The 19151-nt window shown below is 41.1% G+C and overlaps 2 protein-coding genes and 2 long non-coding RNA genes across 5 annotated transcripts; 2 read left to right on the forward strand and 2 right to left on the reverse strand.

Moving 5' to 3' along the window:
* Nucleotides 1-2972: 2972 nt before the first annotated feature.
* LOC144196957 (uncharacterized) lies at nucleotides 2973-6563 on the forward strand. 2 transcript variants are annotated; one of them, XR_013326431.1, is made up of 4 exons: nucleotides 2973-3075; nucleotides 4299-4357; nucleotides 5484-5620; nucleotides 6249-6563. It is a non-coding gene; the product is annotated as an uncharacterized LOC144196957 (long non-coding RNA). The 2 variants fall into 2 exon arrangements; XR_013326430.1 differs by lacking the exon at nucleotides 2973-3075 and adding an exon at nucleotides 3127-3937.
* A 471-nt stretch (nucleotides 6564-7034) lies between these two features.
* Nucleotides 7035-11712, forward strand: LOC144196918 (uncharacterized). The gene is made up of 6 exons (XR_013326416.1): nucleotides 7035-7161; nucleotides 7528-7745; nucleotides 8942-9020; nucleotides 9229-9307; nucleotides 9371-9496; nucleotides 11254-11712. It is a non-coding gene; the product is annotated as an uncharacterized LOC144196918 (long non-coding RNA).
* On the reverse strand, nucleotides 9598-14157 carry oma1 (OMA1 zinc metallopeptidase). Its single transcript, XM_077717427.1, has 8 exons — nucleotides 13646-14157; nucleotides 12857-13085; nucleotides 12600-12773; nucleotides 12417-12524; nucleotides 11754-11882; nucleotides 11373-11447; nucleotides 10528-10677; nucleotides 9598-10454 (listed from the first exon to the last, which is right to left on the reverse strand). The coding sequence occupies exons 1-8, from the start codon at nucleotides 13945-13947 to the stop codon at nucleotides 10254-10256; spliced, it is 1368 nt and encodes a 455-aa protein (XP_077573553.1). The 5' UTR covers nucleotides 13948-14157; the 3' UTR covers nucleotides 9598-10253.
* A 22-nt stretch (nucleotides 14158-14179) lies between these two features.
* Nucleotides 14180-19024, reverse strand: mysm1 (Myb-like, SWIRM and MPN domains 1). The gene is made up of 19 exons (XM_077717429.1): nucleotides 18914-19024; nucleotides 18521-18584; nucleotides 18368-18438; nucleotides 18214-18288; nucleotides 18048-18135; nucleotides 17882-17980; nucleotides 16938-17434; nucleotides 16734-16864; nucleotides 16564-16667; nucleotides 16367-16444; nucleotides 16225-16295; nucleotides 16101-16155; nucleotides 15953-16003; nucleotides 15774-15848; nucleotides 15516-15704; nucleotides 15311-15443; nucleotides 14895-15000; nucleotides 14766-14823; nucleotides 14180-14699 (listed from the first exon to the last, which is right to left on the reverse strand). Exons 1-19 carry the CDS (start codon nucleotides 18967-18969, stop codon nucleotides 14445-14447), a joined length of 2256 nt encoding a protein of 751 aa, XP_077573555.1. The 5' UTR covers nucleotides 18970-19024; the 3' UTR covers nucleotides 14180-14444.
* Between the last annotated feature and the right edge of the window lie 127 nt (nucleotides 19025-19151).

Genomic DNA, 19151 nt, shown 5'->3' on the forward strand with positions numbered 1-19151 from the left:
AAAAATAGGTAATACACTATTAAAGGTTCAGGATGTAGTTCATTATTTGTTTTTTTAAACATAATTTATGAATATTTTGGTATAATTATTTATTCGTATAACCACAACAGGTTTCCAGAGAACAGGAATTTGATTAATTCTTGCGCCCCCAAATAGTTTGCGCCCTGGGCAGTCGCCTGCATTGCCCATAGCAAACACCAGCCCTGTGTTGAGACTTAATTTTGTTTCCAAACTGATTGGAATCAGCCAAAACATGTAGTTAGAGTTGCAAATTTTCTCCAAGAGCACATCATTCAAATGCTCTGCATCAGCTGAGGTGAATGTGATGATTTATTCAAAAAAGCAAATTCCACTTCCTTTTCCTGCAACCTTGAGATTACCATCGGCTCCATTCAAAGGCTTCACCGATGGAATCTCTAGTGCACTTTTTCTTGCGGCTGATGTCCTGCTGCTTGCTATTGCATTATCGAGGCAAAAACAAGATGGAGGAAAAACACCAGTGGTGTGCTGTCAGGGCCTACAAGGCCTTCTCTGCTGGCCGAAAAAATATCTGAATCATATATTATAGTTTGTCCATCAATACTTATTAACTAATTCCAAATTGTCTGTTAGTTTCCTTTCATTGCTTTTCCCCTGGTTGCACTGCTTCCAGATGTGTGTTTTCATATTGAAGCATTTAACCAATCACATTTCAGCCATTATTTGTTGCCAGAAGTCAGAAATCTGCATCAAGGCCTTCAAACTCAGTTCTGCAGGCTCTGTTGCATTAAACAAGCATTGATAAGACTGTTGCTTTAACCAATTAGAATTTGATTTGGTATATTGCTAAATAATATTTCAATTGTATTAGGTTATTATTGATGATTTTTTATGTGTCACAGCTGCAGTAGAGGTTTTATAGCCATGAAATAGTTTTTGATGGTTGGATTGATTCTGACAGCTGAAGGCGTCGCTAGGAAATTCACGGACCACCACTGAAAAACACACACACGCATATAAATAGAGGAACTACACAAAAAAAAAACACAACAGAGGCAAAGATGTCGTCGCCGCGAACTGTCATCTGGACAAGGGGACAGTGCCAAAGCATATGGTGCACGTCGTTCATCACACTGACCCGGCTGACTCGTTCGGGGTCCTCGGTATCACCTTCAGGCCCTAGCAAAGGTGGGCCGTTGCTCGTGTGTCACTGGTGGGGGAGGTTTAAAGTCACACTTTGAAGCTAAAAGCTCAAAGCCTTAAGGAGAGCTTGACGCTAACGGGCACTGACAAGTGCATCCGTCGGAATGCTTGCACTTGATCGCGGGGGATACATTGCAAACACCCCTGACATAGGTCAAATTACGACATATATACACATCTACATGCAGTAACACGTATAGTTTATAGAAGGGCAGACAGAGGGAGAGAGATTTGTCTATTTCAGAATTTATCTCAGAAAAAAAATGAGTATGACGGCTATTAATGGCTAATTTTTGGATGTGGAATCGAGAAATGATGTCCGTTTTTCCGCTATCAATTTCTTTTAAACAATAGTATTTTCCATTTTTTTCAAACTAGGAAAAGTCATGTAGATATTCATTGCCTGCCCTCGACAACATTAGGCGTCCATTTCATTCAAACTGAAAGGACCTGCTGTTAATGCTCGTTTCAGCACCACGGAGAGTGCCAGACTTCCAATTCGTTTCAATTGGTAGGGTGGCAGCCACAGCCACTCATTTTAAACAGTGAGGACCCACCTAGGATCGAACTCTCGACCCCAGAACTGGGATGGCGACGCAATAACCACTCACCCACTGAGCTACGGTCAAAGTACTTGGTGTTCCAAATGTTTGACCACATTTCGTAGGCCAATAATTTTGAGAATTTTCATTGGAATGACCTCAAATTTTCACAGCTTGTGTAGAAACGTTTCAAGTTTTTGTTGAAAATGTTTAGCCTTTTTTTTTCTTTTCAGGTTAGGAAATACCACACACTTCAAAAGTCATTAACAAAATAACCTAGTGTACACAATTCTATCATGAAGTCCATCCACTAAATTGGTTAATCCCGAGAACTAAAAACCCACTGCTCAAAATATAATTGATCTCTCATATAAAGAAAGGACTTGGTGGTCCTCCTGGTGGGAAAATCCTTAGGGGCAAACTTGAAGAGTCAGTTCACTTCATAACTGATCCCAAAGACATAAATGAAAGATGAACTGGCGTTCATCTCATTCCACCACACGCCCTTTGTTTATCACATTTGGGGGGGGGGGGCTTATTTGAATGAAGGCTGAAGAATGAAAGAAAAGTTGTGCCATGTATGAATAATTGAACAAGGCATAAGAGGAGAGGAGAGAATGGCTTGTGCAATATTCATTTGTCATATTGAGAAGATCGACAGCCCAAAATCACACACACACACACACACGCATCCACCCAATCAAACACATGCAATCCCAATAAAAAGTCAGATTATTTAAATCTAAAACCAAATTAAAGGGGCTCGTTTTGGATGATTTCTTTTCCCAGAACACTCAGAAAGTCCGTTTTGGTAAGTGAAATAGTAATGTACTATTTTACATCACTAAGAAATAGTGTTGTAATAGTTTGTAATTTTGAAATTGTATTCTCGTGCAAAACCAAGTTTTCCACAAAGACTATAATTTAGCATTGGTGAAGTGTCAGCTACAAAATATTTCCTTTAAGTGAATAACAATTGCTTTTTTTTTAATTTACCAGGAGTATTACAAATGTGTCTAAATTCCATTATTATTGTATTTTAGGAATAACAATGAAACTGGTTCCAGTCATGCTACATTGACAGCATTCATAATCGGTTGTTGTGATCTTAATTTTGGTGCAAAAAAAAAAAAGAAAAATGAGGGCTTCTTTAATCAGCTATGTTAAAAGGCAAATGCAGAAAAAAATCAAAGAGGACAAGCTGAAAGGCATCATTAGTAGCATCAATCTGCTTTTTTTAATTTATTTTTTAGGTATGAGATCTCAGATTCAGTTTGGCCAATTAGGGAGTGCTGCTGCAAGCGACCTCACTTTTCCCCGTCGTTAAATCTCCAACCAGCAGGGGACGCCGGTAAGTAACCTATTTTCTTTTTCTTTAGTTTACTTTTCCAGCCAAGCTTTTACTTCATTGATATGTCTTTGTTTTTGTTTAATTGCTCTAGTTCGACCCCATAAAATAGAAAGCCTGATGCTCTTACTTTGAAACATTTTTCCGTTTCCTTTAAGATGCTCATCTCCTCCAAAAATACTGTCACTATCTTCATAAAAAAAACTGTAGGACACATAAACTACTTTACCAAAGAATAACATTCTGAATCTACATCCCCTTTAAAAATAATGAACACATCACACAGCAAATAAGCACTTAGCATACCTTATCTACCACTTAACCTCATCTCATGTTATTCATCGACAAAAACACAACAATTAAAAGCACAATTAAGCCAAATGATGGTGCGGCGTAGAAAGAGATATGTTGTGGAAGTCTTTATGTTGCCTTCACCGCCAGATTGACCTCTTAATACACACGCAAACACACCGGAATAGTGTGGGTTTGTCTATCGTTGTTCTGCAAGGGGGATATTGGCGCTACTGCTGGCAACCTATCCACACTCCTCATAACAGGGTCTATATGTGTGTGTGTGTGTGTGCCAGGCAGGCCTGTTGTTGTTGATAAGAGCTGAGGGCTTATTCCTCTCTCTCTCTCTTATATACACACACACACACACACACATTTACAGTCACATGCACACATACTGGAGGCATTAATGAGGCCTGGGCACAGAGGAAGAGCACGTGCCAAAATCAAAAGAACTCTTTATCGGCGAGCATGTGGCTTGATTGTGTTTTAGTTGTTGTGTGTGTTAGGAAGAGTAACCTCATGAGGACACACGCGAGATGTGGAAAGTTGACAAAAAGTGGAAGAAATTAAGGTAAAGTACTCTCACTTTAGAAAAATTGGCTCAACTAATAAGTTATCTTCTGAAGGATTTTTGTTTCACTTATTTTTATCTAACTATCTTAGGTCTGAGCTTTTGTAACTGTGGGATGCCCACAAAAATTATATTTAAATTAAATGTACTTTTTCGCAGAACGCCGCAAAAAACGGGGGAATACTGTGGAAATATTTTTCACAGCATTCCCTAATTTTTTGCGGCTTTTGCAGTACAACATGAAAAACAGGGTTAAAAAACAATGGAAACTTTCATTTTCTGTGTTTTTTTATTAATATAATTACTTATTTGTTAGAATATGGTCAGATTCATGTGTTAAAGTGTGTCTTCCTGCTTCCAGAGTGGCCCAATGGCGAGTGTGGATTGTTGCCATGACAACAAAAAAGGCCGAACTCTGACGTAAGTAACCACTTGTTGAGTCTTAAAAAAAACACGAGCAAAAACTACGAGGGGAATGCAACGAAACAGCAAATGAGCATGAAATGCATTTTCCCTGGCGGCGGCAGCACTTCACCACCAAGTCGGCCAATTACAATTAGCTAATTAGAGCCTCGCATCCGTCAGTGTGGCGCAGGGTAACAGTCCACAGATTGGTTTCCTCAGACGGCTGGTGTCGACTTTTTAGAATTAGGAGTCATTACGGCACCGGCGCAACGCACGCAAGTGTCCGTCACGTTATCAAAGCAACCGATAGCTTATTACTCCGCCTCAACGCCACTCAATTATTCAACTAGACTCCGTGGGGAGTTAGGACGAACACTGTAGCCGTCCGTGTATGTGTGCTACTTACAGCACTAAGTAGGCCAAAGAGACGCAAAGCAAAGTGGCACACTCACACACACACACACAAGATGGGGGACAAGAGTGAATAACACAACACAGAAGGCTGTTTTGCCATTCATGCGAATTTGTGTTGAATAAGTGTATATGTAGTACTTGTGTGTGAGTTTGTGTGTGTGATGACCGAGTGCATATGTTGAGCACAAGCCAGACAAAAGTATCTCCAGGGAGAAAACACAAGATTAGAAACAGTGTGCCTGGCCTCCAATTGACTTTAAACTAATGGCTTGTGCCACTTTGTACAACAATATCACATAGTAATGTGTTTACACTCGTAGACATGAACTGAATTAGTATTAAGACTTAGTATTTTTAGCATTAGAAGTCACAATTTTTCAGCATCGGCTAAAACTGCAAAGAGGCTTTTTTTGCAGATAATATAACTTGGACATTGGAAAAAATTCAAGTTAGGGATCTTTGTGAGTCCTAATCAATAATTTATGAACTCTGACAGGATTCTATCATTTAGATGGTGTGCAAAAAATCTGAAAGTGGGCCTTGGTGAGTGGATGATCAAGTTTTAAATGTAAACAATGTGTTTTGATTAATAATAATAATGATTAAGATGCTATGCCAGCATACTAATTATTTGACGACTAATAATGGCATATTAGGTTTTTTTTAAGTTTTAGACACTGATTTTGTGCAGGATTTTGTTATTGACATACTTTCTTTTCTATTGTAGGTCTGTATTATCGTGTTTTTTAAGGTAGGGCAACTGGGCGGGAAACCATGACAACGAAGGAGATGGACCAACGCAGTGTGTCACACCTCGAGTGCGATTGGGATGGAATGGTGTAAAATAAGAAAAACAAACAAAAGGTGACACAATCATCCAGCAACCGACAGGATTATTGTGTGAATGTATTCTAATGTATTCCAAGCTTAATCCCTCCTCCATCCCACTAAGTAGTTGTAAGCGCATTCGCTCACCATCATCTCGCATTAACAACGTGATAACACACAACAGGAGCAGTAATCACAATTTTTTCCTTTTGCGTACCTTGCATTTTACATGTTTAACACGTGCCGCTTTTCATATTCTTCAAAATAATGAAGAATATGAAATGAAAATTGCAATGGCATGAAAAGTAGTGCTACATTTATTATTAATGTTTATTTATCAACAGTTTATATTACATTCATTTGAAAAAATATATACATTTGAAGCTTCATATTGCCGCTGTAAAATGATTATCCTTGCATATGAACTAAAATATTTCTTGTAATATGTACAAAATCTCTCCTTTTTTCGATTTACCAGCACTCGCAACAAAGAGTGTAAAAATGCTAATCCAAAGTAAAACTTTGGCAATTAAAGAAAACTAACAAGTCTTAATTTTGGAGTATATCAAATAATTTTCAGTAGACGACATAGTTTTTTTTTTTTATAAGTATATGAAGTATTCCTTTGTTATATATGTAACACCTACGTACCACATGTTTGCAGGAATGGATGCATGGCAACTTTTGCAAAGGTCAAAGTTGATTCAAGGTGTATAAGTGGACTGGCCCCGCCCACATAGCATCTGCATTCTGCACACTCTCACAATGATACCTGCGTGGGCGCCTTTTAGGAAGAGAAACACAAGATTGCGCACTACTCTCGTCTTCTCCACGCACCAGCAATCATATGCCACCTACAAAGTAAAATCCAAAGTTTTTTTTTTTTTTTTTTACCCCCTTCCCCATGATAGCGCCGTTTACTCTGTGTGTCAAAGCCTTCTCTGCTGGCCTAAGAAATATCTGAATCATATATTATATTTTGTCCATCGATACTTATTAAATAATTCTAAATTGTGTGTTAGCTTCCTTTCATTGCTTTCCCCCCTGGTTGCACTGCTTCCAGATGTATGCAGTATTAGCCATAAAATAGTTTTTGAGGGTTGGATTGAAGGCGTCACTAGAAAATGCATGGACCGCCGCTGATACATATATAGATGGAGCCTTTCCATAACGCAGTCTTACTCTTGGGATTTCTATCCTTCCCTCTTTTCTTTTCAAAGACATCAAGAAACAGTCTCAATAACACAGTTTGGCCTATTCCCTGTGTGAATTCATCAAGCGTTGTCGCCGTTATATAATGGCAACCAGCAAGTCGACCCAATGCCACATAACAAAGGGCTGGCCGGGCCCGTATGGGGACACATGAAATATGGCCGCCAGTGACGTTTAATACAAAAATATCCCAAAGAACTCAGACGAAATCGTATTGGAGCACAGCACATTACGTCATCGATGTGCGACTATTACGCATTCCAACAACACGAGTTGCTCAATTGCCGTCAAAGGCCGTCTTTATGTCACAGATGAAGCATAATCAGTAGAAAAATCAGAAAAACAAGCGATCGAACTCTAACAAGGTAGGTGGACCTTTTTGTCTTTTGGTCACAAATACATTCGCTCACTCGCGGAAACACACACTTCTGTCCCGTCCAGGACGAACTTTTTAATGTTTGCACGAGATCTAGAATATGTATCTTGTCTATTGACGGTGTTGTCCATCCTGAAAAAAAGACGAACGACTGACGAGTAATACGTACTGAGCTATTTTGACATGAAATCTTATTAATTGCATTTTGAAACGCCGATTTCAACAGCAGGCGAATTTCACTAAGTATAATGGAGGTCCGTGAGAACAGAACAAGCGTCACCTAACTTGATAGCCTGATGAAATGAGACCAACTTAGATTGTTTATTCATTGTCTGAACCGCTTTGTCCTCCCTAGGGTCGCGGAGGGTGCCTGAGCATATCCCAGCTGACTTCGGGACACCCTGAACCGGTGGCGGAGGAGACGGACAACATTCACGCTCACATCTAGTGTGCAAACAGCCTATACAGCCTTTGAAATGTGGGAGGAAACAAGAGTACCTGGAGAAAACCCATGCAGACCTGGGAACAACTCCACACAGGTTTATTGACCTGGATTCGAACCCTCCATGTATAGTAAGTCTTTTTTTAACGTCATAGTATAGTAAGGCTTTAAAAAATGACCATATATAGTAAGGCTTTTCTTAAAACATGGCCATGTATAGCATATGTGTCAAAGTGACGGCCCGGGGGCCAAATCTGGCCCGCCGCATCATTTTGTGTGGCCCGGAAAAGTAAATCATCAGTCAGTGCCGACTTTCTGTTTTAGGATCAAATTAAAACAAAGAGTAAAGATGTATATTAAATTTCTGAATTTTCCCCCTTTTAAATCACTCATTGTTCTTTTTTAATCATTTTTTTCTGTGTAATTAGTTAAAAAATCATTTTGTAAAATCTAAAAATATATTGGATTGGATAACTTTATTCATCCCGTATTTGGGGAAATGTCATTGTGGCAGTAGCAAGAGGGTGATTAGACAAAACAGCTAAGCAAAAGCACAAAGTACAAAGCAAATCTAAGTTAATGGAATCATCAAATCAAAGAAAGACATAGTATAGTGAGGCTTTTGTGCTTAAAAAACAACAGCAATGTTTAGTATGGCACCGTGGTGTAGAGGTTAACACACGCGTCTCTTGTCTGGGAGACCTGGGTTCAATTCCCGGTTGGGACACATTTTCACTTATTTGTTTCTGTGGACTTCTTCTCAAGACACTCAAATGATTACAAAGAAAAGTGTAGTCACTTGGTTGGCGCAGAGGTTAGTTCACAGGACTCCCGTGTGGGAGACCTGGGTTCGATTCCCGCTGTCGCCCTTTGGCTGATCACCGAACCAAGTGGTCTGGAAATTGGAATAAGAAGAAGGAAAAAAAAAGAAAAACTTTTTAATTTTTATTAAACACTTAGTCATACTTTTCAGCAAAAGGTTATATTCCGAACTGCCTTCGGCAGTTCGGAAGACACTTGATGGACCTGTATGTGCGAAAGGCGTTCTCGGGTCGGCCTTCGGCCGACCCTCGACCGCTTGCTTGGTCAGTGAACCGCCGACACCGGGAAGCGAACTCACGTTCTCTCGGTGCAAAGGCGAGTGTGCAACCCACTACACCAACTCGTGCCCCACTTATACATAGGTGTTGAAACGTTTTATCCAAGGAAATGGGGTGAAACACTTAGTCATTTTTTGACTAAATGTTTCATCCACCACTGAATACTTATACACTTAGCCATTAGAACTTATTCTTTTAACTGAATAATATTTGGAAAATCTTTGCAGGCATTGGGATTTGAACCCAGGACCACACCGGTGGCAGACTGATGTCTTAGCCACTGGGCCACCACCCTGTTGAGAGAAGGTAGTAGTACTTATACTTTTATCTCATTCATTTACCTGAATAATATTGGGAAAATCTTTGCATGCCCTCGGATTTGAACCGAGGACCACTGATGTGGGAAACTTATGACCTATCCACTGGGCCACCACTGAATACTAATACACTTAGACATTTAGCCATTAGAACTTATTCTTTTAACTGAATAATAATATTTGGAAAATATTTGCAGGTACTTGGATTTGAACCCAGGACCACAGAGGTGGCAGACTGATGACTTAGCCACTGGGCCACCAACCTGTTGAGATAAGGTAGTAGTACTTATACTTTTATCTCATTCATTTAACTGAATAATATTGGGAAAATCTTTACAGGCACTAAGATTTGAACCCAGGACCACAGAAGCACGAGACTGATGACTTATCCACTGGGCCACCTGTCTCTTTTCACTCCCAGATGACACTTAGTACTTTATAGTACCTTCAAGTGGGAAAAGTTAGGTAAGCAGAGCAAACCAGGATTTGAACATAAGGCTTAAACATTTTCATTGTGCGCTCGACTCGTTTGAATTTTTCAAAAATTGGAACAAACACTAAACAAATAAATAGCTTTCATTTTATTTTTGACTCGGTAGAATTGAACATTTTACCATTTTTACTTTTATCGTACGATTGCTGCCAAACCTCCCTTTCCAAATTGATTGGGCATTTTTTCACCATCAATGACAAGACATGAACATTTTTTCTCATTCAAAGAATGTAATATAACAAGTATTAAATCATTCAAATATTGAAGGTAATATACTTTTTCTTTTAAACATGAATTCAAAGCTTCAATTGATCGCTTTAGATCAGGCGTGGCGAAGACTCGGCTCTCGAGCCGCAAACGGCTCCCCGCCAAAATAAATGTATTTTCTTTTACCTCGTTTTAACCTTATTTTTAACATGTTCGCTACCCCTGCGCTAGGTAAATGTATTATTGTGTTTTTGTACAAGTGCCAAGTACAAGCTAGCATAGCTAAAGCAAAGTCATTTAAAAATATATCCTGTCAACCAGGCATGTTTTTTTACATTAAATAAAGTGCCCATCGTAGCCTATTTGAAGAGACATGGATGGATAAATTCAGTTTGAGACCCTCTGCGCTACCTATAAACAAACCTGACTTAACTACTCACATAGTGTGTATTCAGTAGCATGGGTGGGCTGGACTGGCTCTGGGTGGGACAGAGTTGCTTTAGTACCGCTCAATGAGTTCCTTCAGGTGGAGGGAGGGCTTTGGGCTATTAGAGCTGCGGGGGCCGTCACGCCAGAAGGTAACCGCGTCCCGTCTATAGCCGCTTTGGGCTTGCTCTTGGTCTTTGCGTCCTCCAGCAGCACCCGCACGCTCTTGGAGAAAACCACGCGTGGGTCTGTGGACGACAGGGGGGGACATGCGCAGGTTTCCCTCAACTCCAGAGCCTGGGAAAAAATGGGGAGTCCTAGAGTTTGCAACCAGGTGATCGACAAGCACGTAAAAGGGGAGGGCTCATACTTGCGGCATTTGGCGGTCCAGTTGCGCCACGCGGTTCTTGTGCGACGGATGCGTGGACATCCACTCGGGGAGGCTGGCCTCGCCACTCAGCTGCTCCCTCATTTCCATCTGTTGCCAGAAAACCGAGGCCGCACGCACGTCTGCACACGCCTGTGAGGACACGCACACATGTTTGGATGTGGCCTTCCTTGCTCATTATTTTTGGATCGTTTCGAACGACTGGTTTCGTAAATTGGAACAGTGGACTGGGAGATGCTTTGCTTGTTTTTGACAATGGCCCTCCCTAGTGGCACGCATCCAAAGTGGAACAAGAAAAATTATGTGGTCATTTCAGTTGTTTGGTATTGTAAGATGATTATTACGTTGCTTGTCATACTTTGTTAGAATTTTGTGTCATGCAATTGTAGGTAGTGTTTTTCATCATTTGAATTTGAATTTTGTTTAAAAGTGTTATTTTCCTTTATGTTTTACCCCAGTTTATGAGTTCATAATTAATGTACGAGTTCAAAAGAGTAAACGTTTTTTTGTTATCCTATAATTGTCAAAACAACCATTTTATCATTCATGACATTTGGTTAGGTTTATTATTGCTTATTTGAAATAGATCAACATTTGTCAACTATTTTATGGCAAATGTTTAAAAATATCTTCAGCTATCTACAGTTTCTTCTTCTTACTTGAATTATGGTATCTGATTGTCTCTTTTTATGCTTGCTTCTCTTGCAGTAACCTCATCACAATTTTCAATGGATGCATCAAACAGTGCATTAATGCACATTTAGTCAAGTCCAATGTATTAAAAGTGTTACTGAATTGCAGCGTTTTGTGTGAAATTGCGTGGTTACCTTGGCTGCCAACTGTAAGCCGACTTGATCAGCTTCCGCCTCCAACTTCCTGCTGTAAGGACGGTTGAACATCACCTGCAAGAAGCTAAATGTTATACATTCCTTTACTGCAAAACATTGATTAAGTTGGTCAGAATAATTTTTCATTCAAGTGTGTGTGTCTAGTATATGTCATCATTTATCTTCAACCTACACAAGAGACTAAAGAGCGAAATTAGCCCTTGGCTACAATCTTATATGTCTCATATATATGTTCATTAACATGAATATGGAAATGTTAATGGATATGTGCTGTCCTTTATGAAATAAATCCAAGTCTAAATAATTACTCAATGAATCGCCCTTCTTTTAACATTCCTCTTAGTTGTGCGTGCAATTGACCTTGGTGAGCTTTCCCTGGACCCATTGGCCAAGCAGCGCCAAGCTGTCGCGTGGACACACGGCCCAGATGGCGGCGAGCAAGACCACGGAGAGGAGGTCCACCACGTGGGACAGGCTGGCCTGCTCCGCCTGCAATAGTACAAAGCCACTTTAAGTTAGAAAGAGTAAGCCACCACGCACTCGAGTCTGTGAAATGGGAGTTTGTGGTGCCAGCGTGTCGTTGCTTGGGTCTAATTAGCATGTGAAACTCTCAGCGTGAAAGTCCCAAAGCGCACACTCGCTCACGCGACGGCAACAATGGACTTATAACGAGGCTGTAAACACTGGGCGGCCGCCCGAACTACTCCGATGTCACGTTACGCACGTTCAACGGCTTTTTAATGAGCTCAAGGTGTAATTGCGTTATGATTGGATTTTCATTTACTGGCTAAAATATTGGCGAAACAAAACACCAATTCAGCTTTAGGGACTTGTTACAAAAACAAAAAAAAACAATTATGTGTTGTCTTGTGTATAAAGAAGGTCAATTCTACCAAGTAAAAAAAAAGTCATATGGTTGCCAATGTCCACGTTCAGTTCTAATTATAATGATCTTTTTGATGAAATCTTTCAAAGTCAGTAGTAGTGGGTAAGATAGCATGTGTACCTAATAAAGTGACTTACAGCGTGTCCCAGTAAGGCGTGGGCCATCTCATGTCCTAGGATGATGGTGAGCTGGTGGATGTCTGCTACAGCTTCCAGCATGCCCGTGAACATGAACACTTTGCCGTTCTGAAACAACAACACAGTGGCTCATGAGTTTTACGTGAACTTTGTGCGAGGCGCGACGGTCTCCTGTCTTCCGACCGGAAGCACGAAGGCATTGGTGGTGTCGCTCTGCACCACGTGCACGGTCCAATCCACGTTGGCCATTTCGGGGAGGTCCAGATTCCGCTGGGCCAGGTGCTCCACCACTCGCTCCACCGCTTGGTGCCGGGCGTCACTCTTGGGCAACATAAGCTCCTCAAACTCCTCCATGTACTATGCCCGTAAAAGTAGAAAATATGACATTTGTTTTGAACTCAAATGGAATATTTCTATGAAAAATGAAGAGCTCCACTCACTGCTTTGGAGGTGAGCGCTGCAAACTCCATGTAGTTCTGCCTGCTGAAAACCAGGAGGCGTGTGCGTCCGGTCACCGGGGACTGGTCCAAGTGCGTAAAGACGAGGAGGGCCGTGACGACCGCCACCGCAACCGTGGCCACCAGCAATCTCCAGCGCTGCCGCCACGCCCACTGGCGGAGGAGCTGACGCCGGTTATCAGGCAATGCCACCCACCATTTCCTTAAACTCCTGTAAATTGTATCATTGATTAGACAGAACAAAATAGGGAAAATACTCCCTCAACATGTCATTAAACCAGGGATTAGGATTGCAAGACCTCGGAAACTACAGTCAACTATATAGCCGTAATTAAGTCTTCTAATTAATTAGCACTCAGAAAAAATAGCCTTAAATGTGTGTATAGATGTGACTATAAAATTTCATTTGGATCTGTCCATTATAAAAATAAAAAATCTCATACAGAAAAATAAAAGGGTGAAATTTGAAGTCCTTTTCAAAACATATATATAAATGATACAATACTCTGATCCAAACACATTTTAGTTCCTTATCTTTCGTGTCAATATACTTGGACTGTCAGAGAATTTAAACTTTTCAAAACTTATGAAAACACAAATAAATGTATCATATAATATATAGCCATACAAAACATTCTATTTTTATTTTTTTTTCACGGCACTTATAATTTAAATCGTTAACTAATGATTAGAAAATTCAGGACCCATTTCAATTAAAAAAAAAAACATTTTGAACTATATAAAAAAGTAAACATAGATATAGTTTCATACCTTCCCAAAATGATGGCCATGAGCTTTTGGACGGGTTTAAGGACCATCCAAATGAGAGGAGTAGGTATGGCTTCTACCCGTGCCGAGGTTCGAAACTGAGCCCCACGCGGAAGCAAATGAATGCACGGTGGCGTTTTAAACAAGAGCATCTCGGGGGCTCCGCGTGGGGCCAAAAGTGCCCGAGAGGTTCCATGGAGATGACGATGTGGCGCTCGATAAACGCGGACTTGGAAGGCGTGTGAGCGCACCTGAACGTGTCGCGCCAGCTGGGTCAAGGGAGCCCCCTTCAACAAGGGAAACATCGTGGGACCTTTCACCTTAAGTTAGCACAATGTCAAAATGTCACTCTTAATTACAACTGATCGCCATCAAATAGTTTAAGAAGAGTTCCGGTAGAACAAAAACATCTCTCGTTAGATCCAAAAGTTGTTTGATTTGACAACGTTTTGCAGAAATGAGCGACATTGACAACGAATAGTTCACGCGCTGGGGTGATTTGGTCCGGCATGCAAAATGAGTCCCTCTAGAAACAGATCCGGAAATGAAGGTTCCTTTATTAGTCCGAGTTATGAACAGGGTTATTTTTTATTAGAACACATCTAGTCATACTGGCAAATTCTTATTATGATCAGTGCCATGCTTAAACAAATAACAGGAATCAAATGTCCGAGTTCAAATTGATGGATGTCTATCACCATAGGTGTTCTACTAGGTAATATGGATTGAATGGCTATATAATGTACACGTCTGTCATTAAAAGCTGAATAAAAAAAAAAATAGTACTTATATATATATGATGTCATAGTAAATAGTCATGGCCAGTAGACAGTACAGAGCCAAGATGCAGCACATTGTTGTCGGCTGTCGAGTCGCCTCCCGAATCTTCCTCCAAGTCACCCGAATTCACGGGTTCGGGCGAGTTATTGGACAAAGTATTCTCCTGCTCCTGTTGGGCGAGGAAGTCGGACAGGAAGACGGCATGGATCTGATTGAGGAAGGCTTCTCCCTCCTCTTCGGGAAGGGGCTCCAGATACCTTGCAAGCGACGACAGCATCTACACAAAGAAAGGAAGTGTGGGTGCGTGTTGGGGGGGGGGCTGTTGCTCCACAGTTGAGGTTACCTTTTCCAGACAAGTGAGGTGGGAGTCCCTCCGGAAAAATCGTTCCATGTGAACGCTCCTGGAAGAAAAAGTGAGGAATTGAAGCAAGCCAAAATGAAATAGTAGCTGAGTCGGAGGAAGATTTGTCACCCTGGTTCTTGCGAGTACTTGTGGATGATCCACAAGGCTCTTCTTAAAGTTTGATCCCAGTCTGGAATGTCCTGTGATGGCAGGAAGTCAAATTTGTAGGGAAGCTCTAGGAAGAAAGAAAAAATACACTTTAATCTTGAAATTGTGACTTGATCTGGTATAACGTGAATTCTTGTTGTGTGACACATTAAATGTTACTCAAGACAAGTCCATGTCTAAATATTTGACAGAAAAATCCTGTGCAATATTAATCTTTTTCTTGTAATATTACATCATGGATGTTCTAAAATAAATAAGAATAAAATATAGTTATATATAAATATATGAAGTAATTTATTCCTCACAAATAAATTATGAATTTTGCCGTCAATGAGTTCATATCAAAATCAGCTTCAAACATTTGAATTCCAACCTACTTTGCGGCGTCGACGTCTCTTGGCTCTCCTTAACCAACAAGCAGGTGGTTTGGGAATGCGGCGAGGGATTGGCGGGGTCGTACGGGCTCACGATCATCCCAATAAAAGGTGCGCCGCCGCGGGAAAAGTACTTCTACAAAAAAAAAAAAAAAATGTCGGCTACTAGTACTTCAGTAAGCCCAGGCCAGCTTTAATTTCGCATCACCTGAAATTGGTCCTGCGTGTGAATATCCCGCACGGACGGGTTGGGTTGAAAGGACGGGTGGGAGTGGTACCAGCCCACCACGCCGAAGCCCAGCGAGGAAAGCATGTCGCAGGCCTGCGTCTGAGACAGAGGGTCCATTTCGCACTGGAGCCCCGTGCTCACGCTGTTGCATGGCTCCGCTACGCAAATCTATTAACACACTTGGTTCTGTCAAGTACATGTGGCATCTGGGGAGACTTTTACAAAGTGTAGGCCCACCTTTAACACATTTTCCACTTGGTTGAAAGTTCCACCCAGCAGACCGATGACTTCGCCTCGAGACACGTGAGCATGCTGAACAGAAAAAGAAAAAAAAAACAATAATAGAAACTCATGCTTAATAAATGAAAGCCTTTGTAAATATAATAAAACTGATAATTAAGTGAATGTGTGCTCACCATGTCCATAATCAGCAGCGTCTCAGCACAAACAATGACTCGGAATGGTTCCTAGAAGAAAAAAAGAAATATATTAAACTCTCAGCAATGACTTTTACTGTTAAATTCCATTCATTCAATTGAATTCCCACCCATGTTATTCACTAACCTGCACTTCTTTACCAAAACAGCGACATGGAATAAGTTGAAAGGGATCAAAAGACCTGAAACGTGGAAACAAAGTGTTCCTAAACATGCACGTGATGATCGCTATGTGAAAAGGTGCTTCTCACTCTTTGTGTCTTGACATTTTGCAGGCTTTGGGTTGCTGTCTGCGCATGGCTAGCTCCTCAGCGCTAAGATGCTAACAACAACAACAATGAAGATATTGACATGGAGCAGTCAAACCAAAATGAATGTCTTGCATTGACCTACCTCGTATGTCTGTCCCTCCAAATCTTTGGCATTGCACCAGTTACCCCACGTGTCCCTAACGCGGCGCTTCCTGGTCCGCTAAAACAAAAAAATGCACCACCTTCAACTCATTGGCTGCCATTGGCAGCCATTGACGTCCATTCCATTTGAATTGGGAGGGGAGAATGGCCGGGGTGGTACAAAACTTGTCAACTTACCATACTTTGCAGCCTCTGGGCCAGCTGGTAGGCCTCCCTCACGTCTTTGCCCTCCTTCTGCTTGGTCCGATCGGCCACCTGCGGCCGATTGTAGACGGCTTGCTCTAAGAAAGGCAATCAAAATGAACATTGGGAAGATTGAAACCACAGCAGCGGTGGCCGTTCTTTACCGCAGTTGAAATTAATGGCCCCGATGAGCTCCAGGTACGTGTGAATCCTCCCGATGCAGTTGACGTCGCCACAGTTCTTCAAACCCGGTCGGACCGACGTCTTGTTCAGATACTTGGGTTTGCTCCTCAACCTGTTGCGACAACGTTAGCGTCGGAGGTGCTTGCGCTAGTAGGGCGTTTCCTGAATTTTTAGCGGCACTTCACCACTGGTCCAAGATGTAGTTGCGGATCTTCAAGTATCTCTCAGGCGTCTTAGAAGGACGACCCTCGAAGAACTCTGGGATGGCTTGCTTCTCATCATCGCTGATGATTCCCACATCCAACTCCAATTCCTGTTCTGGAGCATTTAGCTCCTCCCCCTCATTATCATCATCATCATCTTCTTCTTCTTCCTTCTCCTGATTTTCTTCCACTATGTCAGGCGCTGTTGCTTCCTCCTCCCCTTCATTAGAGTCTGTTGATGTTTCAGCTTGGATCTTTTGCTCCTCCACGGGCTCCTCCAAAACATTGTGCGGTGACGGTGGGCGTGGAGGAGGGCTGGATTGCCCCTCGCTGCGGGTGTCGTCTGTGATGTCCACGTCTTCGTCCTCGTCTTCATCTGGTCTATCCATGTGCACCGTGTTGGTGGGGCTAAGACGAGCAGGTGGGGGAGGAGGCGCCGGGACAGTAGAGGGCGCTGCCTCATCGGGGTCAAAACTGACCTGAGCGGTGGGGGAGAGGGAGGGGTATGATAGCAAAATGAAATGAAATACTTTTCATTTATGTTGAATGTATGAAGTAAGGAAATTAGATGAGTCAATGAAATAAAAAATAAATAAAAAGCGTAAAACGTGCTGAGCTTAATTAAAAAAATGATTTGAAAAATAATATTTTAGTTATTTTAATAAACTAACACAACAAATAAAGTTAAGAGTATACAGCTTACAACAAAAGAACTGAATATAATAGATGTTGGTTAAATAAATAGAAAAAAATTACACGACTAAGAATAAAGAGATATTAAATACTATAAGTATTCATATTAAACTTGCGGTCAACAGTTTTGCGACACATTCTCATCCTACTGAAAGGCTAAGTGTATCTTGGCTTTCTACACAAGTCTACAAAAAAAGGTTACATTTAATGTCATCCTAAAAAGCACAACTCACTTTGTGTTTCAAATAATGCCTGGCATAGTTCTTGACCTGGAGGACGCTGCGGCTGCCCACAAACTTGGCAATCTTGGTCCATCTTCTCCCAAATTGAGCCTAAACACCAAGGCACATATACTTATATGATGGGAAAATAGACAACATTTTAAAAAAAAATACATACCATCCCATCTTCAAACAACTCTTTCTCTTGTTTGGACCATCGGGACGAAGAGGACGATGAAGAGGAGGAAGAGTTCTTGGCTGGAGACCTGTAGAAAAATATTCAAGGGGTGTCGACTCATTTGGAACAGGAAAATGTTGGAAAAAATGAAGAGGATTGTACTTACTTCTTTGCTTGAGGCTTGTTGCCATCATCACTGTTCCAAATGTGATTGGGAACCGCTTGACCTTTCAGGTAGTATCTACAAGCAGTTAAGGTCAATAGGTCAAGTGACAAAAGGATGTTGCATTCAAAGACACGGAGAAAAATCGGATACGTACTGCTCCTCGAGTAGCATTCGTTGGATGACTTCTCGATTTTCTTTACTAATGGATGTATCCAGCTCCCATGGCTAAGACAACAAAAACATCAGTTGAAAAATACTTACTACACGTTTGTTAAGCTCGATGCTGTATTATTATTGAGTTTGTTACCAGAATCCCCACGTTGCTTTTGAATTCGGGCTGCTCGTGAAGTAAACTTCCTGCATGTTGGTCACTGAATTGAAATGAAACATTGACTGTTATTTGAAATACTTTTAAGTTTTTAAACCAATCAGGATGTTAACTTATGTGATGATCACAAGACAATAGAAACAAATAACTCACTACATATTATGTATTTTGTAGTGGGAAACAAAGCAATTATTTAGTTATTTTGAGTATTATGAATTTTACAGAATCTTGATTTTCATGTTCATCTTTTGCTTAGATCGTGTAACGGAGAATTCTAGACCTCAGGCCCGGAAATTTACGTGTAACACAGCAAGTCAAACATCTAAAGTGTGGAAAAAAAGCGAAAATCGTCTGAAATAGATAGACCAGTACCCGATATTAGACTCAAACTCGTCTCCCTCGATGTCAACAACCACTTCGTCCTCCATCTTGAAAGATGAACTAAAACGCCTTGAAGCGAACGGAAATGACAGCGACACCTTGTGGTTGGAGGAGCAAACGAGGTTACCATTATAATAAAGACAGGCCAAGACTTTTGTTGTTGTCATTTTCTGTGGCATGGTTTCTTTTTAACAGGATATTAAAAACTCTGACTCGCAATATTTAATAT

Source organism: Stigmatopora nigra, chromosome 5 (genome assembly GCF_051989575.1).
Source record: "Stigmatopora nigra isolate UIUO_SnigA chromosome 5, RoL_Snig_1.1, whole genome shotgun sequence".
Classification (NCBI taxonomy): domain Eukaryota; kingdom Metazoa; phylum Chordata; class Actinopteri; order Syngnathiformes; family Syngnathidae; genus Stigmatopora; species Stigmatopora nigra.